Source organism: Saccopteryx bilineata, chromosome 1, assembly GCF_036850765.1.
Source record: "Saccopteryx bilineata isolate mSacBil1 chromosome 1, mSacBil1_pri_phased_curated, whole genome shotgun sequence".
Lineage (NCBI taxonomy): Eukaryota > Metazoa > Chordata > Mammalia > Chiroptera > Emballonuridae > Saccopteryx > Saccopteryx bilineata.
This window is the reverse complement of record NC_089490.1, coordinates 140,615,962-140,642,272: the sequence shown is the minus strand read 5'-3', so window position 1 is coordinate 140,642,272 and position 26,311 is coordinate 140,615,962. Positions and strand designations below refer to the sequence as shown.

The following is a 26,311-nucleotide window of genomic DNA, read 5'->3' as shown; positions in this document are numbered from 1 at the left end:
GGCCTAGGCAGCGTAGAAAGCGCCAGTCCATACTCTAGCGAGTCGAAGGCGCAGCCCGAACGCCATGGAGCAGCCCCGGAAGGCGGTGGTGGTGACGGGTACGCACTGATGGCGGCGGCGGCGGCGGGGGTTGGGGGTGGGCGGCGGCCGTGGGTGGGGCGCGGTTGCCCAGGTCAGGCAGGTGTTGGAAGTCGTGCCACGTTATGAAAGATGTCATTGCCAACGGGAGCTCAGCTCGGTCCGTTCAACGTAGAAAGTGGAGAAGGGGGCGCCCCTGTTGTCCCAGTGTCAGGGTCGAGACAGGCAATGTCGTGGGGGACCAGTCAAGTACCCCGCGCTGAGCAGGCTCCTCTGGCGTCCTTCTTTCCACTGGTAGACACAGTGACCCTCCGGGCACCTGCCCAGTTCTGTCTGCCCGGCGGATGCCCTGGACTGGATTCCTCCTCCCTGTCCCTCCCAAGGTAGGGCCTGTCCCCACCCACGGCCCCAGGGGACAAAGGTCTATTTGAGGGCAGGCACTGTACCGGTGATAGATGAACCTTCTGAGGGCTAGTGCTCCCTATCCAGCGCTAATAGGGGCCGCTCCACCACAAGGCAGGACAGGTGGAGCTCAGTGGAGCTCAGGGGATCTCGGGTGCCTGGCCTCTCTCCCAATTGTCCTAGGGACCATCTTTTTCAAAATATTTTCTTCCCGGGCTGTCTGTGGGTGAGTCCGGCCCCCACTGTCACCAACTCCCCTAAACTAACTACCTTCTGGAGGAGACTCGCCTCAGGACCATGTAGGCGTCAACTTCTGCCAGGCATGTGGCTGAGGGTCATTTTGACTCACTTTCTGGAATAGTCCCAGTGGGAAATCCAGCTAAGGTTCACACAGTTATTCTGTGGCCGGGGCTGATCCTGGATGGAGTTCCCAGGAAAGATGAAAATGCCACCTAACAGGTGTGTGTAATTGGGGGGAGGGTCACCATCCCCTTGAAGCCCTCCTATATCAGACTGGGCATTTTCCTTGCATGAGTTCACAATACCTTAACTGTCTCCGTGTTGCAGAGGGGGAAACTTAGGCTCACAGAGATCACCCTGTCTGTAAGTGTCTGAGTTGGGACTTCTCAGTTCATGCCAGGAGATGGAGGGAGTGAAGAGGTCCTGACTGAGCTCGGGAGAGGGGGCCCAGCTGTTCCAAGGCACAGCATTCTTCCCAGTGTCTTCCCTTGACACTGCTTGGGCTCCTCAGCCCAACTGGAGTGAACCACACTTCCAGGGCAGCCTGTCTTGGAGATGTTTATTTTTTTAGGCAGGTGACATGGTAACGAGAAGAGGGAAGTCATGGATTCATGCATCTGTGTTTGAATCTCAGCTCTTTTGTCTTCTCGCTGTGTGACCTTGGACAGCTGGCTTTACCTCTCTGGGCCTCAGTTCAGCTCCTATAAAATGGGCCCAGGGGCCTGAGTTGTGGTGGCACAGTGGATAAAGCATTGAACTGGAACGCTGAGGTTGCCAGTTCAAAACACTGCACCTGCCTGGTCAGGGCACTTACGGGAGTTGATGCTTCCTGCACCTCCCCCCTTTCTCTCTCTCTCTCTCTCTCTCTCTCTCTCTCTCTCTCTCTCTCCTCTCTAAAATGAATAAATAAAATAAAAATTAAAAAAAAAACAAACGGTCCCAGGAAACACCTGTTCCTGAAAGGGGATAGAGTGAGGCTGAATGCCACAGTGCACGCAGAACACTTAGCACATTTCCAACTGCCTGTCTTGGTTTGTAAATGAGGCTGGAGTATTACCAAGTGAGGAAGAGGGTGGTAGGATAGTATCGGGACAACCTGGCCTGGGAGACACCCACATGTGTCCTTTAAGGGCCATTCTTCATTTAGTGGTAACTCGTGGAGCCCCTACAGCCCCCTGCATTTTCTGAGTGGGGGAGAGGCCCTGCAGGAAGACAGGGATAAAAATAATTGAACACTGGGTCAAGGACAGGGGAGGAAGCTGAGAAGGAAGCAAGACTAGCCTTTTCTGGGGCAAAAGGAAGCCACTGGCCTTTTGTTGGGCACAAGAGTCACATGAAAATAAGGACAGAAAAGGACACACAGCTTAAGAGCAGACAAGTAGGGGGCAGTTTTGGAGCACTACTTTGTGTGGCCCAGAACTCAGGACAGGCTCCCAACATTGTCCCAGGGCACAGCTGCTCCTGTAGCTCCCTGCTCTGTTCTCCCTGGTGGAGGCAGCAGCCTGACCACCTGCAGTGACATGCTGCTTTTGCTTTTTTTTTCTAGGGTTTGGTCCTTTTGGGGAGCACACTGTGAATGCCAGCTGGATTGCAGTCCAGGTAACTTGGATACGAAGGGTAGGAATCAGTCTTGGGGCTGAGCTCCCGCTGGCAATATTTGGCACCAAAGAAAGGAAGGAATCTACAACCAGAACCTCTCTCGTGAAGCTTCCTGTGAAATATTTCAGTGTGATGTGCACATCTTCCCAGTTAGTAACCTTTGTAGCTTATGTGTGTTGAGAACCTGCACCCACCTTATGGATGAGGAAACTGAGGCCTGAAGAGAATTATCTGAAATCACACAGCCAAAAAACCAGAGTAGCATTGCCCCAGCCAGGTTTTGGGAGAACCTGGCAGGGATATTGGGGGATATATTAACCTTGTAGAGGGGGTGTGCCGTGACCCTCTCTAGAAGAGAAGGCTGCATATTGGTGGGGGTGTGGGGGTCTTTCCCACTGTACTGAGCAGCGTGTCAGCCATTGAGCCTTTCAGTTTCTTTGTCAGATGGGGCATTTGGAGGAACAGACTAGGGAACAATGGGTAGAGAGAGAGAACATTTTCTCCTTATATAAATCAGATCTGCATCACTTCTCAGCCTTTTGGCTAAGATCAAGTGTAAATCAGATCTGCAGAGCCCAGAGCCAAATTTGTGTTACTCCTAGCCCATTAGCTGCTTGATTTAAAGCATATCCTGCTTTCTACTCCAGAGATCTGAATTTGGATAAAAATCCAAGTTGCAACTTTGATGAGTCAACCCCTAGTTGGAGTCCCCACCATTTTATCACTCCCCTACTCCAGTCCTCAAATATCTTTCTTTTTTTTTCCACACCATTTTGTGAGTGGGACAGAGAGATGGGCTCCCCAGGACTCTGCAGATGGGAGCAAGCTCAAGGCCTTCCTCATAGCACCCGCTCCCTGGAGCCCCAGACAAAAAGGAAACAGCATGTTTCTGAAGACGTGTGTGTCTGGCTTTGTGCGAGTTTCAGACTGGAGCCTTCACGGGGCTGAGTGGACACAAAGCCATGTGTCTGAATTCCTGGGCCCCAGACACGATGATCTGCATCTAAATAGGAGAAAAATCAATTAAATAATCTTTGGAAATCCCCCCCCCCAGCTTTGGGACTTGGATGGAGGGCGGGGGTGGCTGCTTTTCATCCTGCTCCCTGAGGGGAAATACCCCTTCTGTTTTAGTCACTCATCTCTCCAGACTTTGCCTCTGGAAGACTTTCAAATTTTCTTCCCCAAGTTTGTGAAACAAGAAAAGACTTTCCACCATTACCCAACTAAAGACACTAACCTGCCCAGATCTGATTGTTTCCATTAGAAAAAAATAACTAGAGTGGTACAGATATCCCCTGAATGCCTGTGCTCATATTCAGGCGCATCTGTGCATCACCTGCATACGAATCAAGATTTAAAACACTCCAGCCCCTTCCCATTCTTTCTCGTTTTAGAACCCTTGTACCCATCGCTGCCAAACCCCCCTTCCCCAAGGTGTAAACCCCTCTACTGACTTTATTGCCACCACAGGTGAGTCTTGCCTAGGCTAGAATGCCGTGTCAGTGGAGTTGTGCTCCTCCGGGGTCATCTGCATGATCCACCCAGGGGTTGCTTGCAGCTGCCGTGGGTGCTTTGTAGTTGACTGGGATAAAGCAGGTTTGCCTGTGAAAAGAGTGCAACTGTTGGACAGGTCAAATTCATACCTCAAGAAAATAGACTTGAGTGTGCTTGGTGTGGTCCAGACTCAAGTTGCAGGAGCAGCTGATGTCTGTCACCTGACTCTGAGGAAGGGGGTTTGGTTACACAGAATGAGCAGCGTCCCTTGCTGTCCCAACTGATTTTTCAGAAGCCCAAGTTGTGGTCTGTAGAAGGAATCCCTCATTTTCTCTCAGGAACTAGCTAACTTCTTTCCCTGTCTGTCTCTTTTCTCTTCCTATCTCTCTCTCCCCTCTCTCCCCTTCTGTCTCTTTCTCTGTCTTAATCTGTGTCTCTCCTTTTTAATATCTCTATATCTCTGTTTCTCTTTTTTTCTATCTCTTTATTTTTCTTGGCCTCTCTGAGAGTCTCTCTCAGTCTCTCTGTGTCTCTCTTCCTTTCCTACTCCATCTCTCTCTGTCTCTGTCCTTCGTTCCCCTTTCTTTCTGTAACCTTTCTTCTTCAGCCCCGGGTGAACTTCCACCAGCCATATCAGGAGGTGGGAGTCCTGGGGAATTGAGGGGTGATCCCCCCACTTTGGTCTTTCCCCAGGATGGTGCTCTTCAGCACGTCTTGCAGGATAGACTACATTTTTCATATGTCCTGTCTCTCCCAGGTGGCATGGGACATCAACTGCGTGTCTCTCTTGCTAGGAGGCCCAGGTAGGTGTAGGTGTCAAGGGCCCCTGGTTTGGGGCCGTCTTGAGCATTCCCTGCCTAAGCAAGTGAGGAGCTGGGTCACAGGTCTTGGTGACATTATAGGACAATTACTGCCACAGTGAGTCTAGACAGACCTGCTAAGGATATTAACCAGGGAACAAAGGGGGTCTTTGTTGTGGGGTCAAGGGAATCAGTCAGATGCGTCCAAGTGGCAGTCTTGTCAGGTAGACACGGTATAGACAATGCACCATCTGGGCACCCAGCCCATTGCCTTCCTTTCATGGAGTTCATGGAGTATGCTCAGATTGTTGTGGGACTTGGGGTGTGCTGCCTGCCCCCAGGAGTCCTAGTTGGTCCTATTGGAACAGAAAGTGTTCAGAGGTAAAGAATTTAGCAAGATTATGGGTCAGCCCTGGCTGGATAGCTCAGTTGGTTGGAGCATCATCCCGAAGCACAGAGGTTCCCTGTTTGATTCTCGGTCAGGGCACTTACAGGAGCAGAGTTATGTTCCTATTTCTCTCTCTCTCTCCCTCTCTCTAAAAAGAATCAATAAAATATACATTTAAAAAAAAAGATTATAGGTCAACCACTCCTCATAACTTCAGATGAACATCATAGCTGCTCTTTGACCTCCATTGCCCTTTTCTTGGTGGGGTGGGGAATGGGAACAAGGGAGAGAGATGAGAAGCATCAACTCATAGTTGCATCACTTGTTCATTGATTGCTTTTCATATGTGCCTTGACTGAGGGGCTCCAGCTGAGCCAATGACGCCTTGCTCAAGCCAGGGACCTCAGAGTTTTGAATCTGGGTCCTCGGTGTTGCAGGTCAATGCTGTATCCACTACACCACCACCAGTCAGATTCCATTCCCCTTTTTAAATTTGGGAATAATTTGCATAAAGTAACATGTACTGGTCGTCAATGTTCCTATCACTTAGAAGAAAAGTATTTATGCCCATGTCTCCAATAGAGAGCATTGTCATCCACCCAGAATGTTCCTTCCAGCCTCTCCATTCTACCCCAGGGACAACTGCCATCCTGAGCTCAGTCGCCATAGAAGAGTTTTGCTTGGTCTTGAATGTATGGCCCAGCCTCTGTACCCAAGTGTACCTGTTACTTTTGACCAGTCTGCTTTGGGATGGCTGTGGCACTTTTCCTGATTTACCCTCTCCTCCCATTGACATTGGCATTTGAGGACTTCAGGGGTTTCTCCCTAAGAATAGAGCAGCAGTGACACTCCCTTCAGGCCCTTTGAGAATAGGTAGGTACCTCGCTGTGGGTCTGCTGGCTTCAAGGTGTGTGCATATTCTTTGATGGTGGTTTGCATAGTTTAGGTTTTTTCCCCCAGTTGGAGAGGCGTAGGTGGGTACCCAGAGAACAAGAGGAGAAAAGCTTAGGTCAAGTGGTAACTCGTTCTATGGTTTCCAGCTCATTTCCTACCACTAAGATGACATGGGCAAGTGGCGTTCATGGGAGAAGTGGGCAGAGAGGGTGTGTAGGGAGGGTTGCCACCAGAGCGGGACGTCCAGCCTTGACACATCACATGTCATGGTGGCCGCTGGAAGGGTTTCTCTTCCCCAGAGAGGATTCCTTGAATTGGATTGGTCACTAATCAAATTAGCAGCATCCTTGGTCTTTCAGCCCTTAGAGGTGATGCCACCAAATTGACTTGCTTGGATTTATTAGGGGCTCAGTTTGGGACAACTTCCTGACTGAAACTCTGAACAAATAGAGACGATCCTTTTAAGTCCCCACTTAGCCTGAGAGATGGATCCTTTTCATTTCCAGCCTTTAAACCTATTTTCTGTTGCCAGAAAAGACTGCCAGGGCCACAGGAAGAAGACACAGGGTGGGACAGGAAAATTTCAAACAGTGGAGAGCAAGAGGGTAAGAACAAATGGGGTTGTGGTTGGTGGGGTATAAGAATAGATGAGATGACACCCGATGCCAAGATAGAACCTTCGCTGGAGACTTCTCCCCGCCCTGCAGGCAGAGGAAGCAACCATCTTGATCCCCATTTGCCTAAAAGGTTTTTTTTTAAATTCATTTTTGGAGAGGAGAGGGAGAGACAGAGGGAGAGAGAGAAGAGAGACAGAGAGAGAAGGGGGGGAGGAGCTGGAAGCATCAACTCCCATATGTGCCTTGACCAGGCAAGCCCAGGGTTTCGAACCGGCGACCTCAGCATTTCCAGGTCGACACTTTATCTACTGCGCCACCACAGGTCAGGCATAACTAAAAGTTTTTTGAAAAAATATAAGAATAATGCAAAGTAGTCTTCATGCCCAGATTCCCCAAATGTTAACGTTGTATTACATTGACTTTTTCTCGAGAGAAATAGATAAAAAGATAAGACTAATTTAAAATTTTTTTCTTGACTTCTAAGTCATTATTTATTCTGGTAAAATATATATAATGTAAAATTTACCTCTTAAGCATTTTAAGTGTTCAGTTTAGTGGCATTAGGTACATTCACATTGTGGTGCTGTCATCACCATCACCATCTCTAGAACGTGTTCATCTTCCCAAATGAAACTCTGTCCCCACTAAACACTGACTCCCCAGTGCTGCCCCTCTCCCAAACCCTGGCATGTACCATCTACTTTCTGCCTCTGAATCAGACTATTGTAGGGACCTCATATAAGTATTTGTCCTTTTGTAACTTGCTTATTTCACTCAGCATGATGTCTGCAAGGTTCATCCACATTGTAGCACGTGTCAGGATTTCTTTTCTTTTTATTTATTTATTGATTGATTGATTTTAGAGAGAGGTGGAGGGAGAGAGAAAGACACAGGAACATGTGCCCTGACTGGGGAACCAACTGGCAACGTTTGCACTTTGGGACAAGCTCTAACCAATCAAACTATCCGGCCAGGGCTCTCTTCTTTTTTTTTTTAAGAGAATTTTAATGAGTTTATTTGAACCAAACTGACCCTATATGTCAGGGAGCAAGATCTCAAATATTCCCCAGAAATTTTTTTTTAAGGCTTAATAATATTCTACATATGTATATACTGCATTTTGTTAATCCATTCATCGAGTGGTGGATATGTGTATTATTTTCAGCTTTTGGCTATTCTGAATAATGCAGAATATGTGAACATAGGTATACAGATATCTGTTGTCTTTTTCAAATCTTTCAGGGATGTAACTAAACATGGAATTGCTGGATCATGTGCTAATTACATATTTAATATTTTTGAAGAATGGCCATACTGTTTTCCATAGCAGCCGCCCCATTTCAGATTCCCACCACACGCCATAGTGCACGATGTTTCTTTTTTCTCTCCTTTTTTTATTCAGTGAGTGGAGGGGAGGTAGAGACAGACTCCAGGATACACCTTGACCTTGACCAGGATCCACTGGGCGAGTCCACTAAGGGGTGATGCTCTGTCCATCTGGGGCATTGCTCTGTTGCTCAGCAGCCAAACTCTTTTTTTTTTTTTTTTTTCCTGAAGCTGGAAACGGGGAGAGACAGTCAGACAGACTCCCGCATGTGCCCGACTGGGATCCACCCGGCACGCCCACCAGGGGCGACGCTCTGCCCACCAGGGGGCGATGCTCTGCCCCTCTGGGGCGTCGCTCTGTTGCTACCAGAGCCACTCTAGCACCTGGGGCAGAGGCCAAGGAGCCATCCCCAGCGCCGGGGCCATCTTTGCTCCAATGGAGCCTTGGCTGCGGGAGGGGAAGAGAGAGACAGAGTGGAAGGAGGGGGGGGTGGAGAAGCAAATGGGCGCTTCTCCTATGTGCCCTGGCCGGGAATCGAACCCAGGTCCCCCGCACGCCAGGCCGACGCTCTACCGCAGAGCCAACCAGCCAGGGCCAGCAACCAAACTCTTAGCATCTGAGGTAGATGGAGGCCATGGAGCCATCCTCAGCACCCAGGGCCAGCTTGCTCCAATTGAGCCTTGGCTTTAGGAGGGGAGAGAGAGAGAGAAAGGAAGAGAAGCAGATGGCTGCTTCTCCTGTGTACCTTGACCAGGAATTGAACCTGGGACTTCCACATGCCGAGCTGATGCTCTACCCCTGACCCAACTGGCCAGAGCCACCAAAGGTTTATTTTTTCTTTTTTTTTTCTTTTTTTTTAGAGAGGAGAGGGAGAGACAGAGAGAGAAGAGACAGAGAGAGAGAAGTGAGGGAGGAGCTGGAAGCATCAACTCCCATATATGCCTTGACCAGGCAAGCCCAGGGTTTCGAACCGGCGACCTCAGCATTTCCAGGTCGACGCTTTATCCACTGCACCACCACAGGTCAGGCCCACCAAAGGTTTCTGATTTCTCCACATCCTCACCAAGACTTGTTTTTTTTTTTAATTAAAAGAAAAATAGCTGTTCTAATGGATGTGTGGGTATGAGGTGGTATCTCACTGTGCTTTTTATTTTCATTTCCCTAATGACTAATCATGTTGAGCATCTCTTCATGTGTATATTATTGGTCATTTGTATATCTTTTTTGCAGAAATGTTTATTCATGTCCTTTGCTCGGTCTAAAATGGGGTTAGCTTTTTTGTTGTTTTGGTATTGAGTTGTAGGCATTTTTTATATATTCTAGATATTAAGGCCTTGTCAAGTATGTGATTTGCAAATATTTTCTCTCATTTCACTATGTTGACTGTGCCCTTTGCACTAAAGTTTTTATTTATTTATTTATTTATTTATTTATTTATTTATTTATTTTTACAGAGACAGAGAGAGAGTCAGAGAGAGGGATAGATAGAAACAGACAGACAGGAATGAAGAGAGATGAGAAGCATCAATCATTAGCTTTTTGTTGTGACACCTTAGTTGTTCATTGATTGCTTTCTCATATGTGCCTTGACCGTGGGCCTTCAGCAGACCGAGTAACCCCTTGCTTGAGCCAGCGACCTTGGGTCCAAGCTGGTGAGCTTTTGCTCAAACCAGATGAGCCCACGCTCAAGCTGGAGACCTCTGGGTCTCGAACCTGGGTCCTCCGCATCCCAGTTCAACACTATCCACTACGCCACCGCCTGGTCAGGCTAAAGTTTTTTATTTTTATGGAGTATAATTTCTCTATTTTTCTTATGTTATCTGTATTTGGTGTCATTGAATTTGTTCTTTCTTTTTCCATTGATTTGAGAGGGGAAGGAGAGGGGAGACAGAGAGAAGCATTAACTCATTTCACTTAGTTGTTCCATTTAATTGTGTACTCATTGATTGCCTGTTGTATGTGCCCTGGTGGGGGTTGAAGCTGTGACCTCTGGCACGTGAGGTCAACACTTCATCCACTGAACCACCCAGCTGGAGCCTCACTGAAATTTTTTTTGTGTGTGTGACAGAGACAGGAACAGATAGGGACAAACAGACAGGAAGGGAGAAAGATGCGAAGCATCAGTTCTTCGTTGCAGCACCTTAGTTATTCATTGATTGCTTTCTCATATGTGCCTTGACCGGGGGTCTACAGCAGACCGAGTGACCCCTTGCTTGAGCCAGTGACATTGGGCTCAAGGTGGTGAGCCTTGCTCAAACCAGATGAGCCCACGCTCAAGCTGGCAACCTTAGGGTTTCAAACCTGGGTCCTCCACATCCCAGTCCAACGCTCTATCCACTGCATGACCACCTGGTCATGCAAAACCTCACAAAATTATTTTGTCTTTTTTCCAGTGAGAGAGACAGAGACAGAGGCAGACAGAAAGACAGACAGGAAGGGAGTGAAATGAGATGCATCAATTCTTTGTTGCAGAACCTTAGTTATTCGTTGATTGCTTTCTCATATGTGCCTTGACCGCGGGCCTTCAGCAGACCGAGTAACCCCTTGCTCGAGCCAGCGACCTTGGGTCCAAGCTGGTGAGCTTTTGCTTAAACCAGATGAGCCCGTGCTGAAGCTGGCGACCTGGGGGTCTCGAACCTGGGTCCTCGGCATCCCAGTCCAACGCTCTATCCACTGCGCCACCGCCTGGTCAGGCTGAATTTGTTTTTAAGACAAAAAAGTGGCCCTGGTCAGTTGGTTCAGTGGTAGCGCATCGGCCCAGTGTGTGGATGTCCCAGGTTCGGTTCCCGGCCAGGGCACACAGGAGAAGTGACCATCTGCTTCTCCACCCCTCCCCTTCTCACTTCTCTCTCTCTCTCTCTTTCTATTTGGCCTTCCCTCCTCTCACTGAATAATAATTTTTAAAAAGACAGAAAAGCCCTGGTCGGTTGGCTCAGTGGTAGAGTGTCGGCCTGGCATGCAGGAACCCCGGGTTTGATTCCCGGCCAGGGCACACAGGAGAAGAACCCATCTGCTTCTCCACCCCTCCCCCTCTCCTTCCTCTCTGTCTCTCTCTTCCCCTCCTGCAGCCAAGGCTCCACTGGAGCAAAGTTTGCCCGGGCACTGAGAATGGCTCTGTGGCCTCTGCCTCAGGCGCTAGAATGGCTCTGACTGTGGCAGAGCAATGCCCCAAGATGGGCAGAGCATCGCCCCCTGGTGGGCATGCTGGGTGGATCCCGGTCGGGCACATGTGGGAGTCTGTCTGACTGCCTTCCCGTTTCCAGCTTCGGAAAAATACAAAATAAATAAATAAATAAAATAAAAAATAAAAAATACAGAAAACAGCTCAGTGGGTCTCCTCTTGGGAATAGAGCTTGAAGATTCATTTATAAATCCTGAAGTTTTTCCTCTGTCTCTAGGGTGTTCTGAGTCTGAGGTCAGAAAGCATCTTTGATTTGACAGCATCACTTGCTTGTAAAGAGGTACTGATCTTGCACTGCAGCAAGACCACGACCACTTAATGCCTTTTATGTCTCAACATTGTGCAAGAAATATGCACAAGGATGTTTGCTGCAGCATAGCTTTTAATTGAGGAAAATTGGAATCCACTTAAGTATTCCTGTATAGGGGAACATTTAAATCATGACAACTAGTTTCCAAGATGGAATATTATTATTTATTCAGTGAGAGGAGGGGAGGCAAAGAGACAGACTCCCACCTGTACCCTGAGATCCACCCAGCAAGCCCATTAGGGGGCGATGCTCTGCCCATTTGGAATGTTCTGTTGCTCAGCAACCGAGCTCTTCTTAGTGCCTAAGGTGGAGGCCATGGAGCCATCCTCAGCACCCAGAGCCAACTTGCTCCAATCAAGCCTTGGCTGCAGGAGGGGAAGAGAGAGTGAAAGAAGCAAGAGAGGGAGAGGTGGAGAAGCAGATGGGCGCTTCTTCTGTGTGCCCTGACTGGGAATTGAATCTGGGACATTCACAAGCTGGGCGGATACTCTACCACAGACATCCAGCCACGGGCCCAATATGGAATATTATGCAGGATGGAAAAGGGAAGGAACAAGATGTATATGTGGCCTTGGCCAGTTGGCTCCATTTGTATTGTCCCAAAGCATTGTCCCAAAGTGCAGAGGTTGCCAGTTCGATCCCTGGTCAGGGTATATACAGGAACAGACCAATGTTTCTGTCTCTCTCCCCCTCTCCCTTCTTCTCTTGCTAAAATCAATCAATAAAAAATTTTTTTTAATGTTTTAAATTTTTATTTATTTATTTATTTATTTATTTTGCATTTTTCTGAAGCTGGAAACAGGGAGAGACAGTCAGACAGACTCCCGCATGTGCCCGACCGGGATCCACCCGGCACGCCCACCATGGGGCAACGCTCTGCCCACCAGGGGGTGATGCTCTGCCCGTCCTGGGCGTCGCCATGTTGCGACCAGAGCCACTCTAGTGCCTGAGGCAGAGGCCACAGAGCCATCCCCAGCGCCTGGGCCATTTTTTGCTCCAATGGAGCCTTGGCTGCGGGAGGGGAAGAGAGAGACAGAGAGGAAGGTGCGGCGGAGGGATGGAGAAGCAAATGGGCGCTTCTCCTGTGTGCCCTGGCCGGGAATCGAACCCGGGTCCTCCACACGCTAGGCCGACGCTCTACCGCTGAGCCAACCAGCCAGGGCCTTTTTAAGGTTTTAAATCAATTTCACACAAAAACATAACTCCCTCCAGCCATCTGTCCCAGCAACTTTCTGCAGCTCTCTGTGCTCCAGTGTTTGGGGTGCAGGTGTGTACTCTGTACTCTGCCTTCATCTGTCCAGCTGTGGTATTTCTCTGGGGTCCTTCCTGGTTCCATATGTCACCAGACTTGGTGAGAAGGAAGGAGTTACAGTTCCTAGTGTTGGCATTTGAGAGTCTCCGTCCATCTATACATGCCCATTATGCCCCACTCATCTTCCAGGTGTCCTTATTTCTGGGTGACCTGATGCACCCTCTTTGGGGAGCAATTTGAAATTATCTGTCAGTGAGAAGGGACCTGCTTGTTCAAGTGTCAGATACTCTTCAGAATAAACTGCAGTGATCGGTGCAGAGTTGGAACAGCATGGATAGCAAGGTCAAGGCGACTGGATGAGGAAATCCTGAAGCCACTGCAGGAGATGCAAGAACTCACCTATGGCAGATCCAGCAAGACCAGTCACACAAATGCTTCACTCTGTGGGACCCGCCCACAGAGCTGGATAACATCCACCAGTGGTAGCATTTTCAAATTACTGCATGAGACCTGAGAATGATGTGAAAAGCCTTACTGGTCATCATTAATTGGAGTATTAATTTTACTGTGAAGAATGCCTAGATTTTCATGCGGAGCTGAAATCTTCATCCCCAAATATCTCTGCTTGCCTCTGGGTGCCAGGCTGTCAGGATCACTGTCCCTCCAGCAAATCTGGTTCTGTACTGTGCTTTGGGCCAGCCAGGTGGTAGGCTTTGCCTGCATGGAGTTAACAGGCGGACCGCTGGTGGAAAGCATTGGTGTTTCCCAAGAAAAGTGTGCATGCAGTAATCCGTAGCCCATGTTTGTATGTAACTCATAATTTTTTTTTTTTTTTGTATTTTTCTGAAGCTGGAAGCAGGGAGAGACAGTCAGACAGACTCCCGCATGCACCCGACCAGGATCCACCCGGCATGCCCACCAGGGGGCGATGCTCTGCCCACCAGGGGGCAATGCTCTGCCCCTCCGGGGCGTCGCTCTGTTGTGACCAGAGCCACTCTGGCGCCTGGGGCAGAGGCCAAGGAGCCATCCCCAGCGCCCGGGCCATCTTTACTTCAATGGAGCCTCGGCTGCGGGAGGGGAAGAGAGAGACAGAGACGAAGGAGAGGGGGAAGGGTGGAGAAGCAGATGGGCGCTTCTCCTGTGTGCCCTGGCTGGGAATCGAACCCGGGACTTCTGCACGCCAGGCCGACGCTCTACCACTGAGCCAACCGGCCAGGGCCTGTAACTCATAATGTTTTTAAATGACCTCATGACCAAGATGGTTAGAGGCTCCCTATTCTGCTGTGTACCATGCAGCAAGTCTATAGATAATTCTTATCAGGTATAATAGAGGGGAAAGTGTAATAACAACAAAAATAGTACTAATAGTAGACAACATTATTTGAGCATTGCTTGGAACTCTTAGTTCACTTCATTCTTATAACCACCGTGTGAGGTAAGTATGTTTTTATCCCATTTTACAGATGAAGAGACTGAGGTTCAGAGAGGATGAGTAATGTGCCCAAGGTCACACAGGTAGGGTTCAGACCTGAGAGCCTAGCTCCAGAGGCTGTAGCCATCAGACCTCTGCCACTCATGGACCTGCAGAAGGAGTTCGAGAAGAGTGGGTGGGGAAGGGGACGAGGGAACAGCTTTAGGGTGGATCAGAACACCTGCCTACCCACTGTGCCCAGAGTCAGGAAACCTGCTGTTTTCTGAGGGTTGTCTCTGCAGCCCTCACCTAATGCCATGACCCTCCCTTTCCTCTCGCATTTAGGAGCTAGAGAAGCTGGGGCTTGGTGACAGTGTGGACCTACACGTGTATGAGATTCCAGTTGAGTACCAGACGGTCCAGAGGCTCATCCCCGCCCTGTGGGAGAAGCATAGCCCACAGGTGAGTGGGGCAAAGTCAGGTGCTTCCTTATCAGGGTTTGCAGGTGGGCGGCCCACTGGGATGATTTGTGTGGCTTTGTTCCTCTTTTGATCACATATACCATATTTCCCCATGTATAAGATGCACCTTAATTTGGGGGCCTGAAATTTGAAAAGAAATGTATTAAAGTTATTGAACTCAAGTTTTATTCATCATAAAATTCATACAACTACTCATCCACACAAAAAAGCAGAAAATGCAAGTAAAAAAATCTACAACCACTGTATAAGATGCACTCAGTTTTTAGACCCCAAATTTTTTGAAAATAGGTGCATCTTATACATGGGGAAATGCGGTAATCAACATTTTTAAAAGTCACTAATGAGACATTTTACATTTGCTTGTGCCCAATCTACAAAATCAGACATGTTTTACACTTGACTGTACATCTCAATTTGTACCAGCCACATGTCAACTGCTCAATAGCCACATGTGGCCCATTACTGCCTATATTTTAAATGTTCATGTATTTTCTTACTGTGCTCCTTCTGTGTATAAGCATAAACACCAATAATTGATAGTTGAAGTTAAACTGTATTCCATTTGTTATCATGCTTTTTATAAATATTTTATCATAAGTATTTTATCACTTAGGTCATTAAAAATTCTCCCTAAACAGGCCTGACCTGTGGTGGTGCAGTGAATAAAGCATCAGCCTGGGAATGCTGAGGTCACCGGTTCAAAATCCTAGGCTTTTGCCTGGTCAGGGCACATATGGGAGTTGATGCTTCCTACACCTCCCCACTTCTCTCTCTCTCTCCTTTCTCTCTAAAAATTAATAAGTAAAATATTAAAAAAAAATTTCTCCCTAAACACTATTTTAATTGTTGGGTAATTTTTAGTAATTAATATAACCATTCTCTTATTATTGGGCATGCCACTTGTTTCCACATTCTTTCTAATTTTTATAAATAACCCTGAAGTATTGGAAGATTATTACATCCCTGATTTGTGTATGTGTGTGTGTGAGAGAGAGAGAAAGAGAGAGAGACAGGAAGGGAGAGAAATGAGACACATCAACTCATAGTTGCATCATTTTAGTTGTTCATTGATTGCTTCTCATACATGCCTTGATGGGGTGGGGAGGCTCAAGCCAAGCCAGTGACTCCTTGCTCAAGCCAGTGATCTTGGACTTTAAGCCAGTGACCTTTGGGCTCAAGGCAGTGACCGTGGGGTCATTTTGATGATCCTGCACTCAAGCTGGTGAGCCTGCACTCAAGCCAATGATCCTGGTGACCTTGGGGTTTCGAACCTGGGACCTCAGTTTCCCAGATCAACACTCTCTCCACTGCACCGCCATCAGTCAGGCATCTTTGATTATTAGTAGGCTAGATTCCTAGAAGTTATATCTTGTCTTTTGCATTTGGCAATATGTCTTGAAGATCATTCCTTATAGAACTGCTTTGGGCATTTTAACAGCTACATAGTAGTTCATAATTTATTTAGCCAACCCCCACAAATGGCTAATTACATTGTTCCCAGTATTTGATTATACTAAAAGGTATTAAAAAGCTTCAAGGAACATCCTTGCATGTTTCACTTGGCATAACTTTCTGCAACAGTGAGAATAGGGTCTATTCCAGCAGCAAGAGGTCAGAAACAGGCCTGACCTGTGGTGACACAGTGGATAAAACATCAACCTGTAACTCTGAGGTCACCTGTTTGAAACCCTGGGCTTGCTTGGTCAATGCACATATGGGAGTAGATGCTTCCTGCTCCTTCCCCTTTCTTTCTCTCTTTCTCCCTCTCTCCTCTCTAAAATGAATAAATAAAATCTTTAAAAAAAAATCGGAAGAGGTCAGAAACAGTGTAACCCCGGGTAGAGCATAGTGAGGATACCACCCTCTCCTTGACCTGAGGAGTCCTCTAGTCCCATAAATAGAGCCTGTTAACTCTGCCTGTCTGTCTGCAGCTAGTGGTACATGTCGGTGTGTCAGGCATGGCGACCACAGTCACACTGGAAAAGTGCGGCCACAACAAGGGCTACAAAGGGCTGGACAACTGCCGCTTTTGCCCGGGCTCCCAGTGCTGCGTGGAGGATGGGCCTGAAAGTATTGACTCTATCATCGACATGGATGCTGTATGTAAGAGGGTCACCACACTGGGCCTGGATGTGTCAGTGACCATCTCGCAAGATGCCGGCAGGTAGGGTACCTTGGAATGGGTGTGAACAGGGGTTTCCATTTTCTACAGGCCCAGGCTGGTATTGAATAAGCCAAGTGTGTTGACTTTGACCTCTGTGAGCTGAGCATTCACCGTGAATAAGCCACAGAGTAAACTATATACACTTTACAGGTCCCACTAATTCTGCTTCCAGAACTCCTTACATATGGATCTGTCCACTTTCCCCATCCAGGCCCTTGCCATCACCCACCTGGACACTGCTCCTGCCAACTCACTGGTGTTCCTGCTACCTCTGCCCCAACCCTGACAGTCCTCCTCTAAGTGGTCTATTTCTATATTAGCTTCCTGTGGCTGCTATAACAAAACCATAAACCAGGTGGCTTAGGACAACAGAAATTTATTCTCTCCCAGTTCTGGAGGCTAGAAGTCCAAGAAAAAAGTGTTGGCAAGGTTTGCTCTTTCTTAAGGCTCTGAGGGAGAATCTGCTCCCTGCCTCTCTCCTGACCTGTGGTGGCTGCCAGCAACCCTTTGTGTTCCTTGGCTTGTAGATGGATCCCCCCAATCTCTGCCTCTGTTTTCATATGGCCTTCTTATAAGGACACCAGTCATTGAGTTTAGGACCCACCCTAGTCCAACGTGACTTCATCTTTCCTAATTATATCTGTAAACCCCCATATCCAAATAAGGTCTCATTCTAAGGTTCTGGGTGAGCATGAAGTTGGGAGGGAAACTATTACAAGGTCTTTTATAAATTTAAGTCAGATTTTGTCCCTTCTGTGCATAATCCCTCCTAAAGCTTCCACCGTACCTAGAGTAAGATCCCAGTCTCTCTCCACCATCCCCAGATGCTATGTGGTCTGGCCCTTACCCACTCTTCACCCTCATCTGCCTCCAGTTTCTCCTTACCCACTGTACTCCAGACCACAAACCAGCTTCCTCCTGTCCCTCAAACACACCAATCTCACTCTAGCCTCAGGGCCTTTGCACTTGTTGTGGCCTCTATGCAAACTAGCCTCCCTCTGATAAAGCCTCTTTCAGGTCTCAACTCCAACATGTGTCCTCAACCTCCCAGACCAAGTTGTGTCCTCTGTTCTACTCCCTCTTAGTGCTGAGTGCCTTCTCAACACTTCTTATATGTCTCCAGCCCAAAGGCAGCAGGTGACAAATTTAGCTGACTGAATGAAAGAGTGACTGAATTTATTATTCTCTTTTTAAAACTAGTTTTTAAGTTACACAGATAATTCTGGAATATGTTCTGTTTCCGTTGTGAAAAATTCTCTTGCCCTCTCTCCTTACCCCTACTGATCCCTCTGTTAAATCAGAGGCTTAAGTTATGAACCTCCTATCACCTACATGTTTTCATACATATATAGAAATAGAACACTTGGCATACTGCTTTAGGATTCTGTCCTGTTTAGCTTTGCTTTGCTATAGCAAAATACCAGCAACTGGGGGGGGGGTATAAACAACAGAAATGTATTGCTCACAGTTCTGGAGGCTGGGAAGTTCCAGATCAAGGGGCCAGCATGGTTGTGTTCTGAGAAAGGCCCTCTTCCAGATGGCTGGATTCTCGCTATGTCCTTACATGGTGAGAGAAGCAAAATTTCTCTCTGGGGTCTATCTTTTTTTTTACAGAGACAGAGAGAGTCAGAGAAAGGGATAGATAGGGACAGGCAGACAGGAATGGAGAAAGATGAAAAGCATCAATCATTGGTTTTTCGTTGTGACACCTTAGTTGTTCATTGATTGCTTTCTCATATGTGCCTTGACTGTGGGCCTTCAGCAGACTGAGTAACCTCTTGCTGGAGCCAGCGACCTTGGGTCCAAGCTGGTGAGCTTTGCTCAAACCAGATGAGCCCACACTCAAGCTGGCGACCTTGGGGTCTCGAACCTGGATCCTCCACATCCCAGTCCAACGCTCTATCCACAGAGCCACCTCCCAGTCAGGCTCTGGGGTCTCTTTTATAGGACAATAACCCTACCTCTTAATACCATCACACTAGGAGTAAGGGCTTTCTAATGTATGAATTTTCTATGTTTGGGGGGGACGCAAACATCGAGACCCTAGCAAGTTGCTTCCTGTTCCCCTGTTGTCATACAGAACACTGCAGTGAACGCCTTATTAATCTTTCTTGTGCACATGTGCAGATGGCTCCTGAAGCTAGATTCCATAAAGTGGGTTTTTAAAAAAAATTTATTGATTGATCATTAGAGAGAGAGGAAGGGACAGAGACAGAAAGAAACATCAATTTGTTGATCCACTTTTTTTTTAAGTGAGAGTAGGGGAGATACAGAGACAGATTTCCATATGTATCCCAACCAGGATCCACCTGGTAACCCCCATCTGGGGTCAATGCTGTGCCCATCTGGGGCCACTCACAACCAAGCTATTTTTAGTGCCTGAGTCAGAGGCTCAGCAGAGCCATTCTCAGCACCCCAGGCCTATGTGCTTGAATCAGTCAAGCCATGGCTGTGGTAGGGGAAGAGAGAGAGAAGGGGGAGTAGGGGGAGAAGCAGATGGTCACCTCTTCTGTGTGCTCTGACTAGAAATTGAACCCAGGACTTCCACATGCCCAGCCGATGGTCTACTGCTGAGCCAACAGGCCAGGGCTGTTTTTTCACTTATTTGTGCATTCATTGGTTGATTCTTGTATGTGCCCCTGATCTGGGATTGAACCTGCACCTGGTGTGTAGGGACGATGCTCTAACCAACTGAGCTACTGGGCCAGGGTCCTTGAAGGTAGATTCTAAAAACTGGAACTATCAGTTTGTAAAGACTGTGCATTTATAATTTTTCTAGCCTACCAAATTGCCTTCCTCTGGGGCAATTTACATCCCTGCTAGCATCATCTCATACTGCCTACTCTTCCACATATATACCAGCCCTGGGAGTTAGGTTTTTTCATTTTTGCCAGCGTGGGGAGTGAGAAGCAGTCTTCCTTTTCTCTTGAGGATTTCTGGTGAGGTTGGGTGTCTTATGGGGATTTTGGATTGAGGCTGACCATGTTTTGATCCCCCTCCTGCCTCCTATGCCCTGCGGCTTAGGTACCTCTGCGACTTCACCTACTACACCTCTCTGTACCAGAGTCATGGCCGCTCAGCCTTTGTCCACGTGCCTCCATTGGGCAAGCCATACAACGCAGACCAGCTGGGCAGGGCACTGCGGGCCATCATTGAGGAGATGTTGGGTGTCCTGGAGCAGTCAGAAGACAAAATCAACTGTTGCCACAAACACTGAGAGCTACTCAGGCCTTCCAAGACATCGCCCCATCAGAGACCACAGGAAAAGACAAACCTTTCAGCTGGGGATCTGATTTGGATAAAATATTTCAATTCACATACCTCCTCTTCCTTTTTCTCTGCAAAAGCTCTGATTGATTTGCAGGAGGTGGCTGAAGATTTTTTCTCAGTTTCCCTTTGCATCTGAGGACGTAGTCATGATGTCTGGGAGGCCTTTGGGAGCAAATTTCTGCAAAGAATCCTGAATCACTGCACTGCAATTCCACGATTGGGACCGCCTGTGTATCTGCTTTTTAAGGTTTCTGCTGAAAGGATTTCGGAGTTTCCTCCATCCCGTGACTGGTTTTGCCCACACTTAAAAGGCTCTCAAAGACTCTTTGCCCTGATCCTTGCCCCAACAACTTGGATAGTCTCAGAAAGGACTGCCTTGGGATATAGCATGACTTTCTTTCTGTCTTTCTCTTTTAATTCTCATTCTCTTTTTAAAAACAATAGTGCTAGTTTGGGCACAGAGTAATTTATATTCCCTTTGGTTAAAATGCAGGCTTTAGCCAGCAACAGAAGTGTCTTTTCTTTTTCCTGGGGTGCAGCTCCTTCTGCCTTCTACCTCGAAAACTGGATCTACATCTTTGTTTGGGGACTGGCACTGAGGTCCCCTTGCCTGAAGTGGAGAGGCAGGGCCCTTACCAGACCACAGGGGAGAGGGATCTGCTGCTCAGGGCATGGAAAGGGTTGGCTGACCCTTTCACACCGAGCTGTGAGCTCTTGGAGTAGGGGCCGTCAGTGGGAAAGCAGACTCTGTCATTTTGACATGCACTTGACTTTTTTTTTAATATGGAAAAATTTGTAGCAGCTCCAAACCTACCCCACATCTGGCCTGGATTTCCCCAGCTTTGGTGCTAGGGACCAGCTTCTTGTTTTTCTTGGGGGGGGGGGGGTGCAAAGCAGGGCCTGAGGGCCGGAGTTTGCTGAGCTCCATGTGTGTTGGCGCATTGGAGCAGGAAGGCAGTGAGCAGCCAGCAGGCTTTTATGTAGATGGTTTTTGGAGACATCCAGATACAGGAGTAAATTTTTATCTTCCTCCCTGGTGACTTTGAACTTACCAGCCAGGGATAAGAGTGACATTTCCCAGGAGGCAACTAAATTCATCTGGACCTTGACACTGTCAGAAGGAAAGGACAGCAGCAGCAACCATGAAGTCAACTGAGAAAAAGACAAGGGTTTTTTTTGTTTTGTTTTGTTTTAAATTTTTTATTTATTTATTCATTTTTAGAGAAGAGAGAGAGACAGAGAGAGAGAAGGGGGGAGGAGCTGGAAGCATCAACTCCTATATGTGCCTTGACCAGGCAAGCCCAGGGCTTTGAACCGGCAACCTCAGCGTTTCCAGGTTGACGCTTTACCCGCTGCGCCACCACAGGTCAGGCAAAAGACAAGTTTTGAAGTATTCTTTTTCTTTTTTTGATTTTTGAGAATGTGTGGTTTTATCATTTTCCAAAGTGTGAAGCATGCTGGAATTGGATCCTGTACCGGATCACATTGTTTTCCCAGCATGCAATTTTTGTTTTTAAACAGTTGAGATTTTTATTCTGTTTTCTTAAATATTCACCCTCTTTCCCTCCTGCTCAGATTGCTGGAACGGTTCCTGCCTCTGCTGAGTGCCTATGTTGATTGAGAACTGGGTTGATGGGTTTCTGAGTTAAAGGCATTTTCTGAGTCCTGGGCTTAGAAGACAAAAGTGGGCACAGGTGGAAGACTTCAGGTGGATGCTTGGCAGTGGGTGTGGACTGTGGCCAGTAGATTGAAATGATTGGTCCTCTGCTTCCCTCTCTGTGCCAATCCTCCCTTTGCCAGAAATGCCCCCTCCATGTCCCCAGTCTGAGTTTGTGATCTCCTGAGAAATCTGGGGATGTCATTGCATCTGCTCCCTCCACTGGTTTCTGTGAGCAGAAGTTGTGGCTCTTTTGAATGTGATGGGGCTCAAGGACAGGGAGTTCTGCAGAGGTTCTACTCACAACAGCATCAAGCTTCATCTAGGTCTGTTCCCCAAAGGTCTGATCATTGAGGCTCTGAGGAGAAAATAAATCTAGGCAAGGTGGGGAGGGGGTGAGATTGGAGGTGAGCCAGATCCAAGCTTAGTCAGACAGCCACAGGAACCCAGACACATCCTCCCCAAATGCCACATTTTCAGCCCTGGCCGGTTGGCTCAGTGGTAGATCGTTGGCCTGGCGTGCAGGAGTCCCGGGTTCAATTCCCGGCCAGGGCATACAAGAGAAGAGCCCATCTGCTTCTCCACCCCTCCCCCTCTCCTTCCTCTCTGTCTCTCTCTTCCCCTCCCGCAGCCAAGGCTCCATTGGAGCAAAGTTGGCCTGGGAGCTGGGGATGGCTCTATGGCCTCTGCCTCAGGCGCTAGAATGGTTCTGGTTACAACAGAGCAATGTCCCAGATGGGCAGAGCATGGCCCCCTGGTGGGCATGCTGGGTGGATCCCGGTCTGGCACATGTGGGAGTCTGTCTGCCTCCCTGTTTCCAACTTCAGAAAAAAAAAAACAAAAAAAAAATCCAAATGCCACATTTTCATCTTTCTTTTATTCTTATTTCACCTCTTTCTTTAAAGTCTAGCACTTAGAAATGTAACTTATTGTCTGATCATTGTCAAGTGTGTACATGTCATTTTTGTGTTCCTGCATTTGCTTTCAATTTCCTCAAGTGGAGCTGGAATTCTGTCTTTGTCCATGATACAGAACATTTAGGTCATTTTTATTTAATCAGACTTTTATTTAATTAAGTGAGTGAATATTTCACTCACTTCCTGCCAGCATTTTATTTTCCCATTGTAAATTTTTAAATCTTGCCTGACCAGTCAGTCAGTGGTGCAATGGATAGAACATCGGCCTAAGATGCTGAGGACCCAGGTTTAAAACCCCAAGGTCACCGGCTTGAATGCAGACTCACCAGCTTGAGTGTGAGGTTGACGGCTTGAGCGTAGGATCATAGAAATGCCCCCACAATCACTGACTTGAGCCCAAAGGTTGCTGGCTTGAGCAAGGGGTCACTGGCTTGACTGGAGTCCCCCAGTCAAGGCACATATGAGAAAGCAATCAACAAACAACTAAGGTGCCACAACTATGAGATGATGTTTCTCACCTCTCTTCTTTCCTGTCTGTCTGTCCCTGTCTGTCCTTCTCTCTCTCTCTAACTTAAAAAAATTTTTTTTAAATGTATTCTTTTGGGGTAAACTCATCCATTCACTCCATATGTCTGTCTGCACTTGTTGGGTCACAGACTAAAATGTTCTTGTGTGAGAAAGGGGGACCAGGTCCCATTCCTCTCCCTTATCATATTCAGAGTCTCAGATTGGGTGTGCAGAGTAGAACAAAAGGATGGGCCTGTGAAATGGGCCCAGCTTGTCAGGCGGGGAGAAGAGTGCTGCCAGAAGAGGTGGGTGTGGCATGGTTAATGGTGGAAAGATGCACTGAGGGGTGTGGTTTGTAAAGGCTGGGGGCAGTGATGCTGGTGGGTCTTACAGGAAAGTTGAGGGGGTCCTCTCCCTGGTGAGCCCTGTGGGGGTGCTGAGGTGCAGAATAGGGGCAGAGACAGGGATTTGGGTGTTTGGTTTAAGATACCGGAGTCTTTGCACCTTACATCTTTACTCTTTTCTCAGCTCCTTTGGCTCCCTTTTCCCCACCAAAATGATAGTCTGTGGTATGTGCATGAGTATGTGGCCTGAAAAAGAAATAAGACAGATGAAGGAAGGAAGGAAGGAAGGAAGGAAGGAAGGAAGGAAGGAAGGAAGGAAGGAAGGAAGGAAGGGAAAGAGGGAGGGAGGGAGGGAGGAGAGAGAGAGAGAGAGAGAGAGAGAGAGAGAGAGGGAAAGAGAAAGAGAAAGAAAGAAAAGGAAAGAGAAAGGGAAAGGGAAAGGAAGAAGGACCTGACCTGTGGTGGCACAGTGGTAAAGCGTTGACCTGGAATGCTGAGGTCGCCAGTTCAAAACCCTGCATCTGTCTGGTCAAGGCACATATGGGCGTTGATGCTTCCTGCTCCTCCCCCTCCTCTCTCTCTCTCTTTTCCTCTCTAAAATGAATAAAAATAAAAAAAAAGAAAGGAAGAAGGAAGAATTCAAGTTGGTGTTCTGGGCTGGGTGCCACTTGGCTCACTTTGTCCAGTCAATGAATAGCCAAGGTCCCTTGGCCACTGGGAGAGACAGGGCCAGGTAAAGGCCAACATCATGGCTTCCTAATCAGTGCCAAGTCTTTGGGAGAAGATCAGATTGCAATAGTTTCAGCAAGGAAAATAATTTTCAGCTGCACTGCTGGTTGCTGGCATGGAAACTTACAGAACAGAAAGGGCCTACTGAGGGGGACAGCTGGAAAAGTAGGTTCAAGATACCTTATTGTCATCTTTTCTAAAAAAAAAAAAAAAAGGTTTATTGATTGTTTTTAGAAGGAGAAGAAGGGAGAGAGGGAGAAGAGACAGAAACATTGATCTTTTCTGTATGTGCCTTGAGTGGGTATCGAACCAGCAAATCCTGCTTATGGAGCTATCTGGTCAGGGCACCTTACTGTTATCTTAGAAGTTTCTGTTGGGAAGCTAGGCCAGCTGGGGTGTGTGTGCACCAGCATGCCTGTGCCCGTTGGGGGTGACCAGGTGGAGAAGGGGAACTGCTACGGGGAAATAGACCCACCACACCAGCCTCTTTTTTTTGCTGCCACTGTCTCGACTGTTGACCTTTTACCTCTCCACCCCTTAGAGTGTCTGAGCCAGAATTCCCCTTTGGGGATGGTGGGACAAAACCACATTCACCATGTCTCCAGCCTCCACCTGAAGGTTGAGACTACAGCCAGCATGGGGCACTGATAGTCATAGGGGCAAGAGGCAGGACATCTTAGTGCTAGGTTGCCCCCTCAACTCTCGTGACCATGAAACCCATGGCATCCATGAACTGGGAAGCGCCAAAAAGGGCTTTTTTTCATATTCCAAATGAAATGTTCCTTCTCTAGGCACAAGTGCCTTGTAAGTGCCTGGGCTGCTGCTGGGTGAAGAAGAATGTTAAAGGCTCAGGTCCCTCTTAGACCCGTGCCAGAATGGCTGTTTGGGGTGAGGGGCATATGCCAATGTTACATCTTGAAAGTCAATCCCTAGCTGGATGGTGAACATACCTGCGAAGAGGCCCAGTCTTTTAGGGGCAGTTGTCACAAGCTGAGTGTCTGGGGCTCCCAGACCTCAAGGAGCTTCGATCCAGCCTTGAATTGCACTCTCCCTCCCACTCCCCAAGAAATATCTGTTTCTCCTCCTCCTTCTCCTCACCCAAGCCTTTCCTTCAGCTGCCCAGAGACCCACAGAAGTGCCTGCCTCATACGAACGGGGCACAGAGAGGAGAGACAGGCCCCCATTTTCCAGGAGTTGGCCCTGGCTCCAGGCTGCCCGTTTGTAGGGATGAGGCCTGAGGTGAGCAGTTTTCCTGACCCATACACTTTATCTCTAGGGAATCCCAGAGAGAGCTAGTTTGAAGCAGGCTCTGTTCCCAAGGCCTGTGGAATTCCCAGAACCAGGGGAGGCCCTACCTGGACCCTGGGAAGCAGAGTTGGCTTTCCACCTGCCCATGGGGTACCTGGCATGTTTCTAGGGCTCCTCCTAAATCTCAGGTTTCTATCTTTTCTCTAGGAAAAACTTTTCCTGCCCAAGGTGGCCGTGTCTTCTGTCCCCAGCAGAGGGCCCCACACCCTCAGGGTGGTTTCTCCATAACCCCAGAGTTCCTGTGAGTGCCTTGTTCAAAACCCCAAAGTCTGGGGCCCCAGGGCAGTGAAGTGTCTACCCGACTTTGCTGGGGGCTGGGCCCTGGGAGACCCCAAACTTGATACCCCAAAGACAAATAAATCTGTTGAGATATGTAATTTCTTGTGTGTCTTTGTGAGAAATTGAAATCCACTGGAGCCATCTTCAACCTGGAGACATCGATGGACAGAGGGTGCCCCAAATCACCATAATTTCTTTTTTTGTTTGTTTGTTTTTGTTTTTTGGGTTTTTTTGTATTTTTCTGAAGCTGGAAATGGGGAGAGACAGTCAGATAGACTCCCGCATGCGCCCGACCAGGATCCACCCGGCACGCCCACCAGGGGCGACGCTCTGCCGCAACCAGAGCCACTCTAGCGCCTGGGGCAGAGGCCAAGGAGCCATCCCCAGCGCCCGGGCCATCTTTGCTCCAATGGAGCCTTGGCTGCGGGAGGGGAAGAGAGAGACAGAGAGGAAGGGGGGGGGGGGTGGAGAAGCAAATGGGCGCTTCTCCTATGTGCCCTGGCCGGGAATCGAACCCGGGTCCCCCGCACGCCAGGCCGACGCTCTACCGCTGAGCCAACCAGCCAGGGCCCAGAATTTCTATCCTTGATATTTGACCTGGGGCTCGATTTGTGGTAGTTGCTACAAGTGTACTGAATGAATAACGAGAGGATTTCTGTAC

General features: G+C 48.1%; 1 protein-coding gene across 6 annotated transcripts; it reads left to right on the top strand.

The window, feature by feature from the left end:
- On the top strand, window positions 1-25,748 carry PGPEP1 (pyroglutamyl-peptidase I). Of its 6 annotated transcripts, none has more exons than XM_066269438.1 (5): window positions 1-98; window positions 2,267-2,319; window positions 14,339-14,455; window positions 16,407-16,639; window positions 25,519-25,748. In XM_066269438.1, the coding sequence occupies exons 1-5, from the start codon at window positions 65-67 to the stop codon at window positions 25,658-25,660; spliced, it is 579 nt and encodes a 192-aa protein (XP_066125535.1). In that variant the 5' UTR covers window positions 1-64; the 3' UTR covers window positions 25,661-25,748. The 6 variants fall into 6 exon arrangements, with proteins under 6 accessions (XP_066125535.1, XP_066125526.1, XP_066125562.1 ...); XM_066269429.1 differs by having other exon boundaries at window positions 19,664-25,748; XM_066269465.1 differs by lacking the exon at window positions 25,519-25,748 and adding an exon at window positions 19,704-24,314.
- The last annotated feature ends 563 nt before the right edge of the window (window positions 25,749-26,311 follow it).